Source organism: Terrapene carolina, unplaced genomic scaffold, assembly GCF_002925995.2.
Source record: "Terrapene carolina triunguis isolate 2854851 unplaced genomic scaffold, T_m_triunguis-2.0 Scaffold231, whole genome shotgun sequence".
Lineage (NCBI taxonomy): Eukaryota > Metazoa > Chordata > Testudines > Emydidae > Terrapene > Terrapene triunguis.
The window spans coordinates 16,916,610-16,936,211 of record NW_020664582.1 but is presented as its reverse complement, the minus strand read 5'-3'; the positions used below and the strand labels follow the sequence as shown (position 1 = coordinate 16,936,211).

At 36.5% G+C, this 19,602-nt stretch overlaps 2 protein-coding genes across 2 annotated transcripts in view; one reads left to right on the top strand and one right to left on the bottom strand.

Moving 5' to 3' along the window:
- The window catches only part of SPATA22 (spermatogenesis associated 22), a 28,752-nt gene extending 21,768 nt beyond the window's left edge, over positions 1–6,984 (top strand). The window contains exons 7-10 of the mRNA XM_029912490.1: positions 254–611; positions 2,220–2,349; positions 4,050–4,147; positions 5,282–6,984. Of these exons, the coding sequence (XP_029768350.1) occupies positions 254–611; positions 2,220–2,349; positions 4,050–4,147; positions 5,282–5,473 (778 nt within the window). The 3' untranslated portion in view covers positions 5,474–6,984. The remainder of the gene's footprint in view (positions 1–253; positions 612–2,219; positions 2,350–4,049; positions 4,148–5,281) is intronic.
- Positions 6,985–9,286: 2,302 nt separating this feature from the next.
- The window catches only part of LOC112114481 (transmembrane protein 211-like), a 154,203-nt gene continuing 143,887 nt past the window's right edge, over positions 9,287–19,602 (bottom strand). The window contains exon 3 of the mRNA XM_024211242.2: positions 9,287–10,801. Within this exon, the coding sequence (XP_024067010.1) occupies positions 10,575–10,801 (227 nt within the window). The 3' untranslated portion in view covers positions 9,287–10,574. The remainder of the gene's footprint in view (positions 10,802–19,602) is intronic.

The following is a 19,602-nucleotide window of genomic DNA, read 5'->3' as shown; positions in this document are numbered from 1 at the left end:
TGTTTAAAACCCATTGAAGTTAATGGGAGTTAAGCACATGTGTAAAATTAACCACATACTTAATCACTATCTTGACTAAGGATGAAGTTAAGCACATGTTTAAGTACTTTATCTGGGCTTAAAGAAATACAGGGTGTTTTTTTAAAAAGGTCACAGAATAATCTATGGAATGCACTTATATACATTTTGCATATGCAGGTCAATATTTCAATAGGTATTATGATATTGAATCATATATAATGTTGCACTGCAGAGCAGAAGAAAAGAAGACCAATGCTAAAGTTTGGAACAGAAATGAGCATATGTCGCCAAGTAGCAGAATCAATTTGATATCTGATAGTGGAATCATTCGAAAGTTTGAGAATATCTCAAATAGTCTGAGAACTGTTCAGCAGCACAAACTACCTGAGCATCATAAGGCATCACAGCATATTGAGACAACTGTAACAGGACAAATATGTTCATCCAAAGCACAATGGCCAGTTATATCCAGCACCACATCAAGAAGTCTACAGGATCATAGTCCAGCATATAAATTTAAACATAATATTCAACAAAATAAAGTTAATGAAAAACAATTTGATCATGTTCCAGAAGACAAAATGATTCAGGTAAAATTTTGGGGAATAGGAAGGGGAAGAAATTACAGGCCTCAGGACATTTCCCGAGAAAATAATAAGGGGACAGATGCCTGTTGGGGGAGGGAAAGTTGTTTGAGGGAAGATGAAGCCACCATGAATTCTAGCTTTGGGAGGCCTCCATTAATTCAACTTTGGGAAGCCTTGGAATTAAAATTTTCATATTAAAGTAACCTAAAATTTCCAAAATTTCGCAAACAATTACCACTACACCCTCTGAGCACACACACACCTTGGTCAGCCTCCTGCTCAGAGTCCTGGCCTTTTCTTAGATATGTCCCAGGAAATTTTGGTGAAATGTTGGCAGCAACATTTTTGAATTGTGTTAAAGGAAGACATGCCCTCACTTTAATGTAATTTATTGAAATAATTTTTACTAGTGAAATAAAGTTATGCTTCTTCAAGTCATATGTTGTGAGGAATGCAATATAGTGGTATATAGTGGTTCTTATTCTTCAGCTGTTTGTTGAATGGTAAAGAGTTGCTCTGCTTTTAGAAAAACTGGCTTTGTCTCCTAGTTTCTGTAGTTGAAGTTATTTTCTGTAAGGAGAACAAATATATCTCTTCATGAGTATTGTACTCTAGTTTACTGTTCTTATGCATTTACAAAACCTTTTTCAAATCTGTTGGCATACTTCATAGCTCTTGTTAATGCAGCTTGTTAATAGAAATAGAAATTCTGACTGATTTTAATCTATTCTTCTGTTCTTTAAACCTCTATTTACATTTGGTGCATCCCTCACTCTTGCATTTCTTTTTTAATTTGCTAAATGCAATTTCCCTGTCAAAAATAGCACAAATTTAGACTAAACAATGTTTCCATTGCTTATGTTTTTAACAACAAAAATCCCATTGTACCTAAAGATATATCTTTCTTTTTCTCTGTACCCCTATGTCATGCCCAGCATTCACAAATGAATGATAATTATCTATTTGGTCAATGTTGATTCACAAGGTAGTACAGTATAAATAAGAAACAAAATAGCTGTTCATTATTTATTAGTTTATTTGTGTATGTTTTAGACAACTGCTAGTCATGACTTTGTTTCTATCTGCTACTCAGTATGAAATAGGTGGCACAAATTTGTGTGTTTCAAGCATGTTTATATTATTTCTTTGTCTTGCCAGCGATTGTTTTCCACTTGGCTGGACTCAAATCAGTGGTCTGGTGCATATCCATGGGATTTTGTCAAGTCCTACTTATTCTCTCCAATTAGTGCGGATTTTGGGACTTGTGTTCTGAAGTCATTTAGACACGTTAGAAAGTCCAATTCCTAAATAAAATCTTCATTTTATGAAATGCCTTTTGCATGGGTGTGGGTGTGAAGGAGGGTTGTGTGACCATTGTTTTGAATAGGGGTACTTATTTATTTGAACAGAAACAGTAGTCTATTGTGTGATTTTTGTGATATCATAAAACAAGTTATATTGGACATCGGTTTATTGGTGTTTTAGTAATCTAAATAAATTAAATAATGTGTTCATTTTAAATACTGGATAATTAACATAAGAACAAGTCTATCTGACTTTAAAGACTGTAAAGGTCTCTATTTAACTTGAGTTCTCATGTTTCCCTGAAAGAAAGTTCCAGCATATCAATTAAAACTTAAAGAAAAAGACAATTCTCTGCGAATTATAAGTGCAGTCATTGAAAGTATGAAGCATTGGAGCCAGTATACTTATAAAACTGCACTATTATTTGAAGTGTTAGGTATGTATAGTAGTTTATGCTATAGTTAAGAATATTGGTGGGTCAGTCTCAAAAAGACAATGCAGTTTTTACTATAGAGCAACAATAGTCAAAATATTTAAAGAACCAGTTCTCAAATTTTGATTAATATTTGACCCATTTTCCTTTTAATATTGACATGAGTCTCCAATTAATTTAATATCCAGACAATTGTCCATATATCAAAGAGCACCAAAATATGAGCATGGCAAAATGAAAAGTATCACCCTACAATATTTAAACTCTCCCCATCTTAATATTTCTACTATTGTCTTGATTTCTGTTATATTTTCTAGCCAAGGTTCAAGGGCAGTATAAAATGAATTGTGCTAATTTAATTAGTGACTTAGGCTGATAAAAAGAGGTGTGGAGTTTCCAGGGGATGAAAACTCTACTCAGGATTTGGTAGCATTGTGCAAAGCAGCCACAACTCTACTTAAAAGGTGGATACAAAGGTAAAGGTATAGAGGACAGCACATCATCAAAAGTGAGCTGGCTGAAAAGGGGAGATGGCCACGGTGGCTAGAGAGTCTGCTGATATAGCTCTCTGAAGAAGTTCCTTTTGGTAGAATTCTCATGGGATGTGATACAAATTAAAATTGCCTCTCTCATTTGAAGGAACCCTTACGCACAGCAGAGGTGAAAACACTACATGAATCCCAAAGGGATGAATTTCCCTCCAGCAGCAATGGGTTTAGCTGACACAAGAAAGTCCTCTTTACATCTCTCTGTGGCTGATTTGATTAACTGTGCCCACTATCTAAAATCTGTCTGTACTTAGAAAACTGATGAAGAATTTTATTGGTGAGGCTTGGAACTTTGTCTATAACATCTGAACTCTTTGATAAAAGGATGAGTACAACCTAAATTCTTCATATACCCGAGAGACTAATCCACACTATATAAAAAGCCATCACAACATCAGTTAAGAGTGTAGTAGCAGACTTTCTTTCTATTTTTCAGGATTATTACATTTTTTATAGAATTAAAATAATTAAAGCTTGAGACATTATTGAAGCTAAGAAACAGAAAGAAAATTTGCAATGAAAAATCCCGCTAGCAAGGGTACCAGAGTTCTGCAATAACTTTTTAATAGAATTAACTTGGGAATCAGTCAAAACCTGGAGTTCTTCTGAATTTGAATTATTTTTACAACCTATTTCACTTTTCACTTTTATTGACGTTACCTAAAAATAGAATTTGACAAAGGAAGCTGGAGATGACCAATTGTTTTAAGAGTTGGGGTGGCTGGGGATACCAAATGTAACATGAACTCATGGACTCTTTCTTTTACATTGGAAATGTTGGTTAAAAATTTTAATGGTTTAGAATTGATTCGCATATATGAGTAAGTACAGCTTTAAGAAAAACTGGATCTCTCGTGCACCAGTACCTAGGGAGCTAATCAGTTTATAATCATGCTTATGAAAAGTACAGTTTTTCACCTACTTCACAGAGACAAAATATGTGAATTTACTATTAGTGTGCCATATATAGCCCTTAATTTGCAGTACAATTCCCACTGATGTCAGTGGAAACTGTGCTAGTTAGAAGACTGACATCAGTATGTTGCTTAGTATTTTTGTCTATTGAATATTAATGTCACTTAATATTTGTAGATCACAGGCTTTAATAGTGCTCTCATGTTTACATCCTCGTTTACTTCTTGACATATTGTTTAGGCACACTTGATTCTGCAGTCACACCTGGAGCATATGGAGCAAAAAGTTTTGTCTTGAGAGATGGAAAGGAGAGTCTGCCATGTGTATTTTATGAAATTGTAAGTATTTTCTATGTTTATACAGAATATACTATACGTGGTGCAGTTAGGAGGTTAATAACATGTATTCTGTTAACACTAACTTCTAATGTATAAAATAAAGTTAAAAGCTGTATTGTTCACTTTCCATACAAAGTGAACAAACTGCTTATTGGGTCTGTGGCAGTAAATACAGTTGCAGTTCAGGCAAGCCCAAACCCGTTTTGCCAAAACTTGTTGAGAAATGTTTGTGCAAGTGTCTTGGGGCTTTCTCAGATCAAATTAAATTTGAGAAGAGTTTGTTTAGGTTGTGGAAAGCTGGATTGGGATTTTGGAGGGAAACAACTATAAAGCAGAGAAGTTATGGGGCAAAGTTCACTTTTTTTCAAGGTGTGCTCTGCATATTTTTATTTGTAGTTTACACACACCAACCACTTGGTGCTACTGAGCTTTGGCAGTCCTCTAGAAAAGGTGTACCTGTTTGGATTGCATGAGCATGCCTTCATAGCACTGACCATTCAGAAATGAGGCTATAAAAGGGCCATGCAGTTCTGGGCTTGCATAATTGCCTTCTATCGATGGCTAGCTGCAGATGTAGGAAAATCCTCTTTGTACCCAGAGGAGTTTTATGTATATAATTTGGCCAAAGTTCAATTCTTCTCACAAAGGACTTATAGCAGGAAGTTTTCTGTTACCTCAGTTTGTTGATTAATTTTTTTAAGGTAATTTGTGCATACTTCAGGGTAGACTTGGGCCAAAGTTTTTGTGGGTCTTTTGTCAGTGAAAACCCAGTATCTCCCATTTCTGTTCACTGTTAAGACATCTTTTCATCTAGCTTCGTGGTACTTGGCAACTTCCCTCAGAACATACTGTTTTCCGCAGCTCCCTTCTTGTAATGGAACCACTTTTCCTAAGAGTTGTAGGGACAGCAATTGACAAAAGAAGAAGTTCTTGTGGTGTAGCTCCTGTGCAGTCATGCTGCCAGAGAGGGTCAAGAACTGCAAGGGACTGTAGAGCTGACATAGCCCACAAACATTACCTAGGCTCCAGGAATCCCCTACGAACACTATTATTCTTCAGACATTTTGAAGAGCTTAGTTCATGTTAGAAAAGGGAATTAATTTTAACCTTTTGATTATTATGCTTTTGAAATAGGATCGGGAGCTTCCAAGACTAATTAGAGGTCGAGTCCACAGGTGCATGGGAAACTATGACACAAAAAGGAACATCTTCAAGTGTGTGTCTGTAAGACCTGCAACTGTTGTAGAACAAAGAACTTTCCAAGAATTTGTTAAAACTTCAGATGTCGAGATGAGAGAATGTGTGAAAACAATGAATGAAGTTTAAAGTAATGTTTATTTAAGCAATAATTTAAAGTTGAGATCACACTCCTGTTGATCAATAAGCATAAAGGCTGCACATCTTGAGCATTTACAAAAGCTCATATTAAAAGTATTCTTTTATTAAATACTTGAAAGCACAATTATAGTATGTGTTATGTAAAAATTAAAATAAAATTGTTCCGGTTTGTTTCTACCATTATATTTCTTTGTTTACTGTGCTAGATTTTTTGTTGTGTGGTTTGTTAGATTTTACTGAAGGAATATGGATCAAAATACAGGCAGTCCTCGGACTTACGACACAACTGGTTCCTTACAATTGTGTTGTAAGTCGGAACTCGGAACCGCAATCTACTTCATTGCGGGACCGAGCATCGTAAACTCGAAACCTATAGTCGTAAGTCGAATCGGGGTGTCCATGTAGAAGGGTCGTAAGTGCAGTTCTTCGTAACTTGAACGTCATAAAGTCGAGGACTGCCTGTATTACATTTTGGTTACAAATACATGAATTTATACAGACTCAACTTTTAGCTAAACTCATATACCCTGAATGTAAACAATGAATGGATTTCGCAGTGTTATCATGGAAGGTGGAGGGAGCATCCCATTCATAGCACAGTTTCCCACCCCTTTTGTCTAACATTGAGGGTACAGCTGTATGGCCCATAGAAGGCTGAACTGGGAGATGTCCATCCCCCCTTCCACCAACCCCACAGACAATCCATTGAAGAGTTAATAATTTAGCCTTAGCCCTTTAAGGGGAAAGGAGTAGGGGAGAATCACGGGGAGCTGGAGAGAGTGCAGAAGTATAGGGCCTCTCCATAGATGGTCTTAGCTTGTAAAGGATCTCAAAATGTCTGAGGGTGTAGGGCTGAAAAAAGCAGTGTAGCCCACTCTGAGGGGAACCTATTCACCCAAATGATCTACAGGATCCTCATACCATTTTCGTCCCCTTGGGCCTTGCCTGTTGGTTTCTCCATGAGAGGAGGCAATCTAGTCTCATGTCAGAAATTTACTGGGAATTAAATTAAATTAATTTTCTTGAATTCTGAATTATATGGTCATTAAGTGTAAGTAACTGGAGCAAAATAAGGTACTAATTCCATCATTAACCTAAATGGCTTAGAAAAATCAGATAATCAATTCTAAGTGAATTTATTGTTGCTTTTTAGTACGATTGTTCCAAGAAATTATTTTGAGAAAATAAGTACTTTTATTTCAAAATATTAACCATATATTTCATCTAAAGAATAAATGTTTTTTAAAAAATGATTTTCATTGCTGATAAACATAAATTATATGTAGAGCCATATTCTGACTGGCTGGGCTGCAGCTGCAGAAGTTGCCTTGCTTTTTCTGGCTCTGCCAAAACCCATGTAGAAGTTCTTCTACAGGCTAACGTAACAGGCACTGCCGAGCTGTTCTGGGATGAAGCCTATCTTAGGTATTTATTTGGTCCCCATTACTGAAGTATCCAATTGCCTCAATCTTTAATGTATTCTAACATCCATGTGAAGTAAGGAAGTACTATTATCCCTATTTTACAGATGGGAACTGAGGCACACAGTAACAGTAAGTGAATTGCCCAAAGCCACACAAGAGGTGGGAGAAAGGGAAGGGAACTGAACCTGCTTCTCCCAAGTCCCAGGATAGCAGCCTACTACTAACTGGATCATTATTTGTACAGGCCAGGGATCACAAACTATATGTTTATATGCCTATGCTCCTATACGCAGACACCTATATAGATTATTCCTATTTGTTGCCATTTCCTTATCCCCTCAGTCTCTTCCCTTAAAGTAACTGCTGTGCATCTTATCTGACTGCAACTGTAAAACAAAAGCAAAGTCAGGAAAATAGTGAACAATGTGAATTATTTTATTATTTTATTATACAGTGTTGGCAATTGTAAATTTCACATTTAAAATAATTCAAATATTTTATTCAACAAGTCAAATACGGAAAACAGTTAATATTCTAAAAAGGAGGCAGCTAGTCAACGCAGAAACACAGTAATGGAAAATACAGCTTTTAGTTACACTTAAAAAATTATATATTTAGAATAAAACTTGAACCTGATCCAGTAAATTTTCTGTTTTTTTTAACAAGAAAACTATTATACACAATATAACTCACAGACAGTCCTCATTAAAAAAGTGATTTATCAGTGTTAGCAAATGTATTGGTAGTAATTCCCCCTATTTAAGTTCCAGAGGAGCTTCTGCAATATATGCTTTGCTTACTCTGGTTTGAGTTACAGTATGATCTCTACCCAGAGTTATAAATTGACTCTGAACATGGACCTTTTACATGGCAATTCTGTCTACCCCATTTTAGATTTCACCAGTCTCCATTAAGTTTTCGTTATTTCCTTTCAATGTTTAAAATTATATAAAGGACGTTCAATATGGAAGCATTAGTTTCGCTCTTTCTTAGAAAGTGGAGGATACTGTGGAAAAAACTTGAGTTTTTAACTTGATTGTTTGTTCAAAACACTGAAAATAAATTTTCAATATGTAGTTTGGTATAGGAATATTGTAAATTTTAAGACCTCTACTGAGAAAATAGGTGAAAGTTATAAAGGAATTTCAAACTATGCGTCCGATCCTGCAAACATTTACGTAACTTTATTCACATGTGTAATCCTACTGATTTCAATGGGATTAGTGATGGACACAATTCTGCACATGAGTAAAGTTATGTTTATAAGTGGTGACAGGATTGGGCCCTCTGTGTCTACTAGATATATTATGGGTATTAATAGAAATCTAAAATTATTTTACTTTTGGTAAGCAATTAAATCTTTGCAAAAATGTTTTCTAATTTACACTAACAAATCACTTTTTCTAGTGAAACATTAAGTGAACAATCGTAAACATTACACAAAACAGAGAAAAACCCACAGAATACAAATTTTACACATTGTATAACATTTTCAGTGGTTTATGAGAATTTTTTTATATATTGATCCTGTCTTGTATAATTGTTCTATTGTAAAGGCACAGGTTGGTTAGGAAAGAAAAGCCTGCATCTCTCTCTTTACTTTGTGGTTATGGTTTTTTTTATCTGTTTATTTTCTCACTTTTTACCTTCTGAATTTTATATGAAGCTTTCCAATCTATTCCAGCAATTTATGAAATGAGCATAAGACACTACTAAAAATGCTACATGCTACATACAGAGAAGACTGAAGTCTATTCTGCCTTTAGGAGGGCAGAGGAAATTCCTTCAGCCTCATTTTTGTTAAATATTTAGATTTCATTCCTTAGTTCTCTATGACAAAAACCATAGAGTTCTCTCTATTTACTTTATTCAGCTTTGAAATATGCATTTTTAAACATTAATAATGTAATTGAATTATATTATAAATGTATGTGCATAATTTGCCCTTTCGAGCTCATGATTATGTAACAACAGTCAGCTACTTTAAAAAATAATGTAATGCTTAATTAAGTTGAGTTTAGAAGGCTTCACAATGTAAACAAGATTGTATAATACTTTGATACATATTGGAATAAAGTAAAGTGATTGTTCTATCAGTTCTCATTTTCTTATACTTCCTCAACATTTCTTTATCTGTCCCTTCACGCACATTTTTCAGAAAAGAAGAAATTCAGGAATAACCATTACCCAGGCTTCAGTAAATAACCAAGAAAAATAGAGAGACAAGGTGGGTGAGGTAATATCTTTTGTTGGACCAGTTTTTGTTGGTGAGAGAGACAAGCTTTTGAGCTTACATAGAGCTCTTCTTCAGCTCTTCTTCCAAAGCTCTGTGTAATCTTGAAAGCTTGTCTTTCTTACCAACAGAAGGTGGGTTAATAAAAGGTATTACCTCACCCACCTTGTCTTTAATATCCTGGGACCAAATGGCTACAACAACACTGCATACAACTAACAAAGATGATAGATTTGATCAGTTGGTTCACAGGACAAACTAAAAAGCAGAAAAGTAAGGTTCAGTATTAAAATATAATCAAGAGGTTCAGTTCTTTACTAGTAAATATTAAAAATAAATAACATCCTCATGACCTAAGTACTGGATAGGAATTTTACTGTAATTTTGAAGGAGAAATATGGCAATGGAGTAATATTAGAACCCAATCATTCTTTTGTTTAAGGCATGTGGTGCATTTGTTTGAGTCCTTGGTGGTAATGAAACCAAAAATGCCATTGCTGGAACTAGACTTCATAAATTTCACACAAAAAATGTGACATTTTTCTAGTCATCATTACATTGGATGATATTGAGTCAAAGTCTGCCACACATACTCACAGTCTTTACCTTACAGGCTTATAAAACCCCCAAAACTATACATAATTATATACAATTCCATGCAAAATCATAATCTAAGAAGTATGGTAAAACAAATGCACTTCTCCTCTTAATATACTTTTCTCCTTTTTAAGCTATTTTAGTATTGGGCCTTTTGAAAAGGTTAGATCTCTTTAGCAAAAAGTTATGTAAAATGTATAGCAATCACGGTGGAGGCTATACTTCCCAATTGTTAGACCAGTACTAAAACATGTGCCTACAAAGTACAATATTCAGGCACACTCCTAACATGCATTGATTAAAAACAAACAAACAAAAGCACTTTTTCTTGCATACATCTTTTTTCATAGGTAAGCTTCATTTTAGGCTCTGGTTACTAGCAGGCTTTTTCCCACTCATAGTAACTATAACAAAATATCATTATCAGATTTAAAATTATTGGGTTCATAAAAGTTGTGACATTTAATAACATATAAAAGAGAATTGAGGCTTTTAACAGATTTACTGTTTTGAGACATAAAAGAAACTGTTTGGGAGGTAGACAGATGTTTTGAGGATAAACAGATTTTTTGACTAAGGCATTAAGCCATTATAAGTTTAGAGCAGCATAAAGGCTGCTAATTAGTCTTATTTCAATTCCAGAGTGTTAGCTTCTCATGCTTACGGAAGACTATCAGTGCACTTTTGGTCTCTGTGATTCTGACCCTCTATCTCCCTCTCTCTCTCTCTCTTTTTTTTTTTTTTTTTTTTTAGCCATACAGCTAAAAGGAAGTGCTATAATACTTTCTGCCCATTGATTAACAGGAATGTTTTGCTGTTAAATACTAATAAAATACTATAAAATAGTAGGTATTGGAGTTGGAGATATGTACTCTTTTGGTGCATATTTTGCAAAGAATGGTAAAAAGACAGATAACATGACTCCAACAATTGCCAACATGTACCCCCATCCAATCTGACAGTCTCCTGCATTGTATATGCTTGAATTCTCACAGAATTTCTTCACTGTAGCAGAGCTGAGGCCGAAAGGATAAACCAAAAGTCCAGATGCCATGATGAATACTAGAAAAAAAAGAGAGAGCAATTTTTAATAAACATTGAATTCCCTTGAAAAATATTTCTTACGTTCCATGGGCAAATCTTGATTCAGTTCAGGTCAAAGGCAAAATTTCCATTGACTTCAAAAAGACTATGATTTATCTCAGATTTTTGGGGATAGATTTTGTGACACAGTAGCATGTATGCAGATGAGCCCAAGGTAGAATGAAAAGGTGGTACAGATAACACATAGCTCAAGCCCTTTCTTGACATGGCAGCACTGGATTTGCTCCCTGAAATTGTTCATTCTGTTGTTATTGCGGGTTCTTTTTTTACCTCCAGTTTAGGCCTTACTAGACCTCTGTAGTTGTAGGGAGGAATCATACTGAGAACATCAGGAATGATATATAATGATATATAATTACATGGTGAATGTGTGCAAAGATGTAGATATTTTCAAATATCTCAGGGGCACTCAGTGGTGCAAGTAAGCCAGTATGGTCAGTATGCCGAACCATTAAGACATTTATTGCCAGGACGCTGTACCGGAAAGACACATTTTTCAAGAATGAATTGTAGAGCCCTGCGCGGATACAAATGTATCCCTGCGGATTTGGATATCCACGGATAGAAATAAGTATCCGCTGAACCCCAGGGCTCTTCCGGGAACTGTAGCGGCGAAAAGGAGCAGAACGTGGGGCTGCCACTCCTAGGAGCCAGCACCCCGCGCCGGCAGCTCCTCTAGCGTGGCTGTACTGCCCCCAGCCCCGACTTCAGCCCTGTCCTCCAGCAGGGCTGTAAAGATTCAAGACAGGAGACGCAGCTACGTGGAAGGGCTGGGGGTAGGGCTGGGGGCAGTACAGCCATGCCAGAGGACCTGCCAGTGCAGGGCGCTGGCTCCTGAGGAGCGGTGGCCCCACATTCTGTTCCTTTCACCCCTGCGGTTCCTGGGAGAGCTAGACTAATATGACTATAAGTACAAAGTGCATTTTAGTTACAAATCACAGCATCTGTGATCAACAATTATTGCTCTCCTAACATTAATGTGTAAAAAAAAGAGTACAATTACACAGATAAACAAATGTCATTGCAATATCTGATGAACTGTTATCTATGCTGCCTTATTCAGCAGATGGTGTAAACAGAATCTATATTACCTAAAGAAAAAAATCATTGCCAGTTAGCTATCAATAGAAGTCAAGGACGAACTTCTGCAATATATCATGAATATTTTTCATATTTTAATGTCATGAGTATGTAATTTGTTAATATACAAAACTGCTTTTCCATATTTGGGTATATATAATTTGATTGTCCAAACTGTAAATCAGGGTAAAAATAGGCAGAAAAATACTCTAAAAATACACTGGTAGGTTTTTAAAAAGCACCCAGGACTGGCCTAAATTTGCTCCCATTGACATAAAAAGGACACCAAGGTGCTTTGGAAAGTCCAACCCACTATGTATAACAATTTGTTGGAAAGTACAAGTGTCACTTATAAATCAATATTTGTTTCTTCTTTCTTCTACCCTTTATGCGTCACAATGAATAAATTAATAGTTGGATCTAAAAAAAATCTATTGTATTTTAAAATTGTATTATCTTGTAAATCAAAATGATATTATGAAACAGATCCCCTCCCTTTTCCCCACCCCCTTAAAAATAAAGTAACCAAACAACAAACAAACAAAACCCCAGAAGCTTAGAAGCTGTCTATGGTGTACTACCCAATGTTTGGTTTGAATTCACCGTGGATTGTTATCAGTTTAAGTTTTTATAATAAGTGGAAATCAGAATTAAGCACAGCTAAGTGTGAATTGATAGATTATTCATATCTTGTAAATATTGAAAGAACAATTAAAATAGTGAAATAAACATTTTAAACAGTTCCATGACTGTTACAGGCAATTGTAATTGTACTGTGCCATCTAAGACTAACACACCATTCTAATGTACAGGTTACTTCAGCTGTAAATTATGAAAGGCTTACTCTAAGAAAGATTTATGCAAATACCTCTCATATTAGTTTACTTTGCTTCCCAAGAATTCTTTAGAAAGTTTGTAGGCTATATGAAGTCAAGAGGTCCGATTCACCCATACTCTAAGACAGTTTACTTCTAGCATAGCTGGGGCCATTGAATCCATTCCATTCAATAGTCAACACACTATAAATCACAACAGAAAAAAGAAAGGTAGAAATAGAACTAGTAGCAACCTTTCCAATCTCTGTTTCTTTCTGTGATAACTCAAATGAAGGTTTAAAGAGAATTAGTTTACCAATAAATGGAGTTCTTTGAGCATTAATCAAGGTAACCACCTTATTGACACCTCTTATATGATTCCAGAAAGAAGTGCTGATTCTGGCACTGACTCTTATGGTTTGCCTTGCCAAGGCAGAGTTTTTGGGCCCTGCACAGAACCCAGACCCTTTGCCTTAGGCAGTTCTGAATTATTAGATTTCAGGGACTCTCAGAGAAGGATGACCTGAAGCCAGAGCTGCAAATCTTTCCCGGCTCAGGGTGTGAAAGCGCCACACCAAGCTCCAGTTAGGCCCCACCCCTAAGCAGACACGGTTTTGAGTGTGTGCATCAGACTCCAGGCACGTGGAGAGAGACTATGCACACTTCTTGAATCCAGGCCTCTGAGAGCTCAGATCCACCATACGAGCTTTTCCCAAGCTGAAGCCATGCTGCAAAGAAATTAGACTGCATCGCGTGCAGCAAAGTCTTAATAACTACTACAAGCATATTAAATTGCTAAAATATGAAAACTATAAATTTAAGATAAACTAAATTCCATTTACACATACACATACACTTCACATACACATCTAGCTACAGGCACTGAGCTTCCACAATGGAAGAGAAGGAACTGAGGCAATTGGGACCATAAGCCAATTGAATATCCTCAGCCCTGAAAGTTGAGTGTCATGAGATTACGCATACAACACCCAATGAGTACTGTTTTCAAACTTTTCCAAAGTGCTGCAGTGCCCTGAAGACAACACATCCTACAAATTATAATTTGCAGAAACCACCTTGAAGAAACATCATTACCAGAATGGCCAGTTTTCATACAGTTAGCATATTTAAAAGCTATTAAAAGCGCTAAAGGTATTAAAATAGAGAAATATATTAATTTATGTTAACCTGTAATCCACATGTATTGTGATAGCTACCTATGAATACTGTTGTGTGTACTGTAACTAACAAACAGCATAATTTATTTGATCAGAATTGTCCAGTTTATGATGATAACTGGATATGCAAAATATTCATAATCAAAGGTGAAGTTTTTCATGTTCCATGAAGAAACTTGAAATGGGCCTATTTTGCTGAAAAACTCAGTACATATCACAACATTTTCATTCAAAAATAGCGCTTCTTTCCCAAGAAAAGTAAGCCCATTTCTGAGTGAAAATGGAATAGTTCTGAGCAAAAGGTAGCTGTAAAGTTTAAATTTCAGTTTGTGCATATTGTCAATGTAAAAATAGCCACTGCCTCAAATTTTGCAGAAATCAGACACAAAATAGTAAAAACTGTCATGCTAAATTATGCAGAGCTTTTTTTTTTTTTTTTACCATTTTAGTACTGCTTTGAACACTACTGGCTACATTAATATTTCCTATTTTTCTGTCACATTGTTAGCTTTTAGAAAACAGACAAATGCTACACTTTAAATATCTGTCCATATACATTTCCTTATCTACAGAGTCAAGCAGAAGTATTTTGAAGACTTTACAATACAGTTATATCAATATTTCAATCTACCATTCAGTGATGTCGTTTTGTAGTCTCAGTTAATGGCAGAAGCTTTTTGCAGGGGGAAAAAATCACTGGAATGTTAGACTTGAATCTGTTCTAACATCAAATAGGCTAATAAGTTGCCCATGGCTCTGTATTCTCAGGCTTGTCATAGAATGACCTCATTATACTCAGTTATATGAACCACACAGTGTCCTCCTTCTTACAAAGGCTTAAAATACTGAATGGCCTGTTATTATCTGCAGAAGCCAAGCTTTCAGACACGGTGCTAATGACTACTTAATAGCGCTGTCTATCAGCCGTGCAGTTAGCTGGGAGAATACACAAAGAAACAGTGGGGATCCAGTTAGCTTCTTCATAGAACATTTATCCCTCTGCATGGTTTTAAAACAACAAACATCAATTTTAAATGTGTCAGAATTCAGCAGTCAGTATGTTATTATTATCTCAAATGTATCCCCCCCTCAAGTGTATCACATACAAGACCATTGGGAAATACATTTTAGGTCCTATTCCATAACGTGCAGCACACAGAATTTCTAAGAGTTTCAATATGAAAAGAAACTATTTGATTTTACTTAACATGGTTTTGACTGATCATCTGGTTTTTATTAATATTTGAATTGATCTCTCATCAGATTTCTCATTAAAGGGTTCTCATTAAAAACATTAATTATTTTGTTGTAATATTCTTTTGACACATGATCTTTGTTACCTTTAATAATTCCTCACTTGGGTTCTTACCAGTAACTCATAGTCAATGCTGACTGCAAAATTGTTTATAGCTGTGTCTATGTACACCAGTTCAACAGGAGAAGGTCACATTTTATTTCTGCTTTGTAACCTTCCACTTTCCCAAACAATTACAATTTCTCCCCTCTGTCCCCTCCTTAGTTTACTGGTATCATATGCCTCAACCATCCTGATAGTCTCCACTCTGCAATCTTCTTTTAAAGGATTTATAACTTGGCTATAAAAATTGGTTCTTGGCTGACATTTGGCATCCAAGAAACCAGAAAGGGCTTCTTTCTTAATTTAAAGCAAATTTCTGGGTTCAGAGGTTTCAAATTGAAGCATTAACATCATCTCAGTATATTTCTTTTTGTAATAAGCATATATAATACCAGAGAGGCAGGCACCTATGGAATTCAGTACATTTTGTACAAAAAGTTTTAAATTACTGTTGCTGTATTTTTCTCTCTTAGGAAAAATAGCACCATTTTCTGTCATTTCAAGGTATATTCTAAATAAAGCTAATAAAGTATAGTGTACTGGTTCTTCCATTGCATTAAGATCCTTAGTTAAGAAGTTATGGAAATCCTGTTGACCTAAGTTTGTTTCAGAAGATACCATATAGAACGTGACTTCCTAGGTTATAATCATCCAAAACAACTGAAATGAAATATGTAATACTTGAAATAATAATAAATTATTTTTTCTTTTAAAAATTAATTTTATAATTTCACATTTTTTATTTCACTTTAAACAGATGTAAAACTGCTGACTGAGCTGCAATGCTCTATACAATATCTAGAGGGCACTCATCTACAATTCTCCTAAGGCCCTATGCCCAGCAAAGCCATGGGTAGCCAGTCATACTTTCAACTTCTTTCTACAAGGCTGTCCAAGTCTCCTAAGTGTAGGATGAGATAAGTGAAGTGCCGGCGCTAGGCATAAGCAGACTAAGCAATTGCTTAGGGCCCTAAGCAGCTCAAAGGGCCCCCCATTTGCTTTTTTAGTATATTTTGCGGGTGGGGCAAAAATATTCCTGCTTTAGGCCCTCAGAGGGCTAGTGCCATCTTTGGATATATGAACAGCCTTATCCATAATGACAAGGGGAGAGAGAAACCTTAGTTAAGCTTGGATTTGTGTATAGTGCAATACAACAACTATAAATGAAAATAACCATAGCTAATAAAAGTATTTCATGTCAAGGTTTAGCTTCTTACTTTCCCCCCATTTTCCTTTAAACAGAACTTGTTAGTTTATAAGCCACCAATGAGGAAATCCATCTTTCCCAGAGACTTAATCAAATTGTGCAAAAATAAGACCAAGGACCTACTCCTATTAAAGTTAATAGGAGTCTTTGATGTAAACTGGAGCAGAATCAAATCGTAAGTCCTCACTACTTTCTCTGAATAGTCAAGAGACCTAGGAGAGAATAGGCTGCATCCTTTTCTGGCTCATGCATAATCAACAGAATTTGCAATTGAGTTATGATTGCAGAAACTATAATGCACGAGCCAGCAAAGAATACAACTTTCCCTTCAAATCCCAGCTTGACTTTGCAGTGCTGATATTTAGAACAATTTTCCATGTAAGCTTGGCTCGTTTGATATGCAGTGACTGAGTGGCAATAAACAGTGGAACCCCAGAGTGTGATTTTTTACAAAGTCACTTTCCCAGATATAACCTCTTTTTTAAACCATTATCAATACTTTAGTCATGTCTCTCCTAAACTACTGCACCTTTTTCTTCTCTGGCCTATCTCCCTTCTTAGGCTATTCAAAAAGCTACTTCTTGGATTTTACTGACCTACTGCTCTGACATCATCTTCTTCCTCCTCCACTAACTTATCCTCAGCTTCAAGACTCTACAGAACACTGACCATGCTTACATCTCCTCCCACTCTTTGCTCTTCAAGTGCTCTTTAATTGCCTTTTTAATCTCCTCTCACTCTTGGCTTCAGACTTTTGTTTTATGCCAACTCTATCCACTTCCTATGCACTCACTTGCCTCCTTTGAATTTTTACTTAAAATTAGAAGCAGGGGAAAAAAAGGAAAACTGGATCTTCTCCCAAAATTTTATGCCAGTTCTAGAACCAAACTTCATGGATTGGGCCTATCTCTATTTAAATCCCACCTTTTTCACCCATGAAGCTTTGTTGTGCTAGCTCTCTGCCAATGATATATCCACATCTTCTTGCATATGAATTGCTGTGCAGTGCATTGGAGTTAAATGAGTTGAAACGTAAGCCACTTGGAATCATTTTCTGTGTGTCTCTGTGTGTGCCTGTGTGTGTTTTACAAAGTCCACTAATGTGCACTCCTTAAACAATAAAAATAGTAAAAGCCTGAGACAAACCACACTTAGACCCTTTGAATATTTTATAATAAAACAGTTATAAAGATGCTTTAATTAAGTTTAAACTCTGAAAAGAATTAGAGAGGGGAACCCAGAGGTGGGAAACCATTGTTATCAAGATCTACAAGCACAAGTGGAGGATTTTATTTCATATCAGATGCCTGTTGTCAGTTTGGATAGTGACTATCTAATCTCTAAATTCTGGAAGATGGAAGCAGAGATCAACAGTCTCCCTGGGGAATTTATGAACTGATAAACATACTGGTACACTGACTATATACACATTCCTTTTGATGGTTCCAATAATTTAGCACATCACAAAGTCAACATACAAAAACACTTTTCTTGGGAATGCAAAGGTGTCCTATAAAATGCAGGGCTTTATTTATTCTCTGCTATGGTTGGGATGTATCAGTTTAAGAATACGTATCTACAAAATTAAACAGAGATTTACCAAAGAGGCGGAGCACAGCTACATGTGCTCTGTTCTGCATGAGAGTTTAAAAACACCCCAAAACACTTGAAAAAATAATGTCCCATTTTGGTTTTTAACTTTTGAAGCTAGATTCACCTCAATAGGACATGAAAGAAGCTGCACCCAAGGGGGAATTGAACCCCCTAGTAATTCAGTAGTGGGTAGGACAACGTTAAAATCAACTCAGGACTCTACTGGAGCCTCTCTGATCAAAGCTGTGTTGGGAGAGGCCCCCCTATTTTTAGGAGGTAGCCCTGAGTAAAGACCCCTGAAGAACAGAGGATTGTGAACAGCTTGTATCACTCCAAGTGGATTTACTTTGGAGCTCCAAAAGCAAAGGAGTCAATCTGGCCCAGGGTTTTTGTGAAAGGTAACAGCAAGAAGTACTATGGTAAAAGACAACAGAGGGTCCTGTGGCACCTTTAAGACTAACAGAAGTATTGGGAGCATAAGCTTTCGTGGGTAAGAACCTCACTTCTTCAGATGCAAGACGGCTACCCCTCTGATATATGGTAAAAGACTGACCCTGAATAATCACGTTCAGTTCCATTCCATTTCATATATGAATATGCAAATGAAACAAAATAAATCTACTTCAGTACTTTGCAAACAGCACTTCATGGTGTTATCAGTCTTTTATTGATTTCAAATTAAAACGATTTACTTGTTACAAACAAAACACAGAAAGCTAAGAATAAAATATTCTGAATTCATAAATCATTTTCCTGAAAGTGCCTATTGTAAAGAGATTAGTTTGTCCTAGAATTTTAATTTGCCTACTATCGGAGTATATTACACTCTTGATACTTGTGACTAAGTTGGATTAGTTGGAAGATTGTAGAGAGACTCATACAATTGTAACCCTTCTGCCCATCTAAGTTGGCAGCAACAAGGGCCGGGTTCTGTATCTAGGGGTTCCGTTTCAATAACACAATGCAAAACCGGCTCGAGCCCCCACCCAGTGACCTGGGACAATTACATACCACCCCCCTGGGTACCTCTAAGAGGCAATACTTCCCCTCTCGCAAGCACGGAGTCTGAGTGTAGCAGAAAATGTTTAATGACATGAGGTAAACGACATCAGCATAAAATTGGAAAAACACCACAAACAGGATTCATAACACAAACCATGAGGAAAACCCACCCCAGCAAATTGGGCTGTGTCCTTTCCCTTTGGGTTCTTGAATCCAGCAACCCAAAAATCACCCAGAGTCCCCAAAGTCCAACATCCCCAAAGTCTCTGGGGTCCAGCAACCACCCAAAGTCCCAAAAGTTCAACAACCCCCAAAGTCTCTGCCCCTGGTCAGTGCAGCCCCAGAGTAAAAGGGGGGGGCACGCAGGGTGTTAAGGGGCACCTTACGTGATCCGAGGCTGGCCAGCCGTCTGTTTCTCCGTGGGGGTTCCGCCGCAGCCTTTACCACGAGCCAGTCCACTTTCCTGCCATCCCACGAACTGCTCCGCTCTACAAGCTGCTCCGCTCCACTCCGCTCCGCTCACCGAC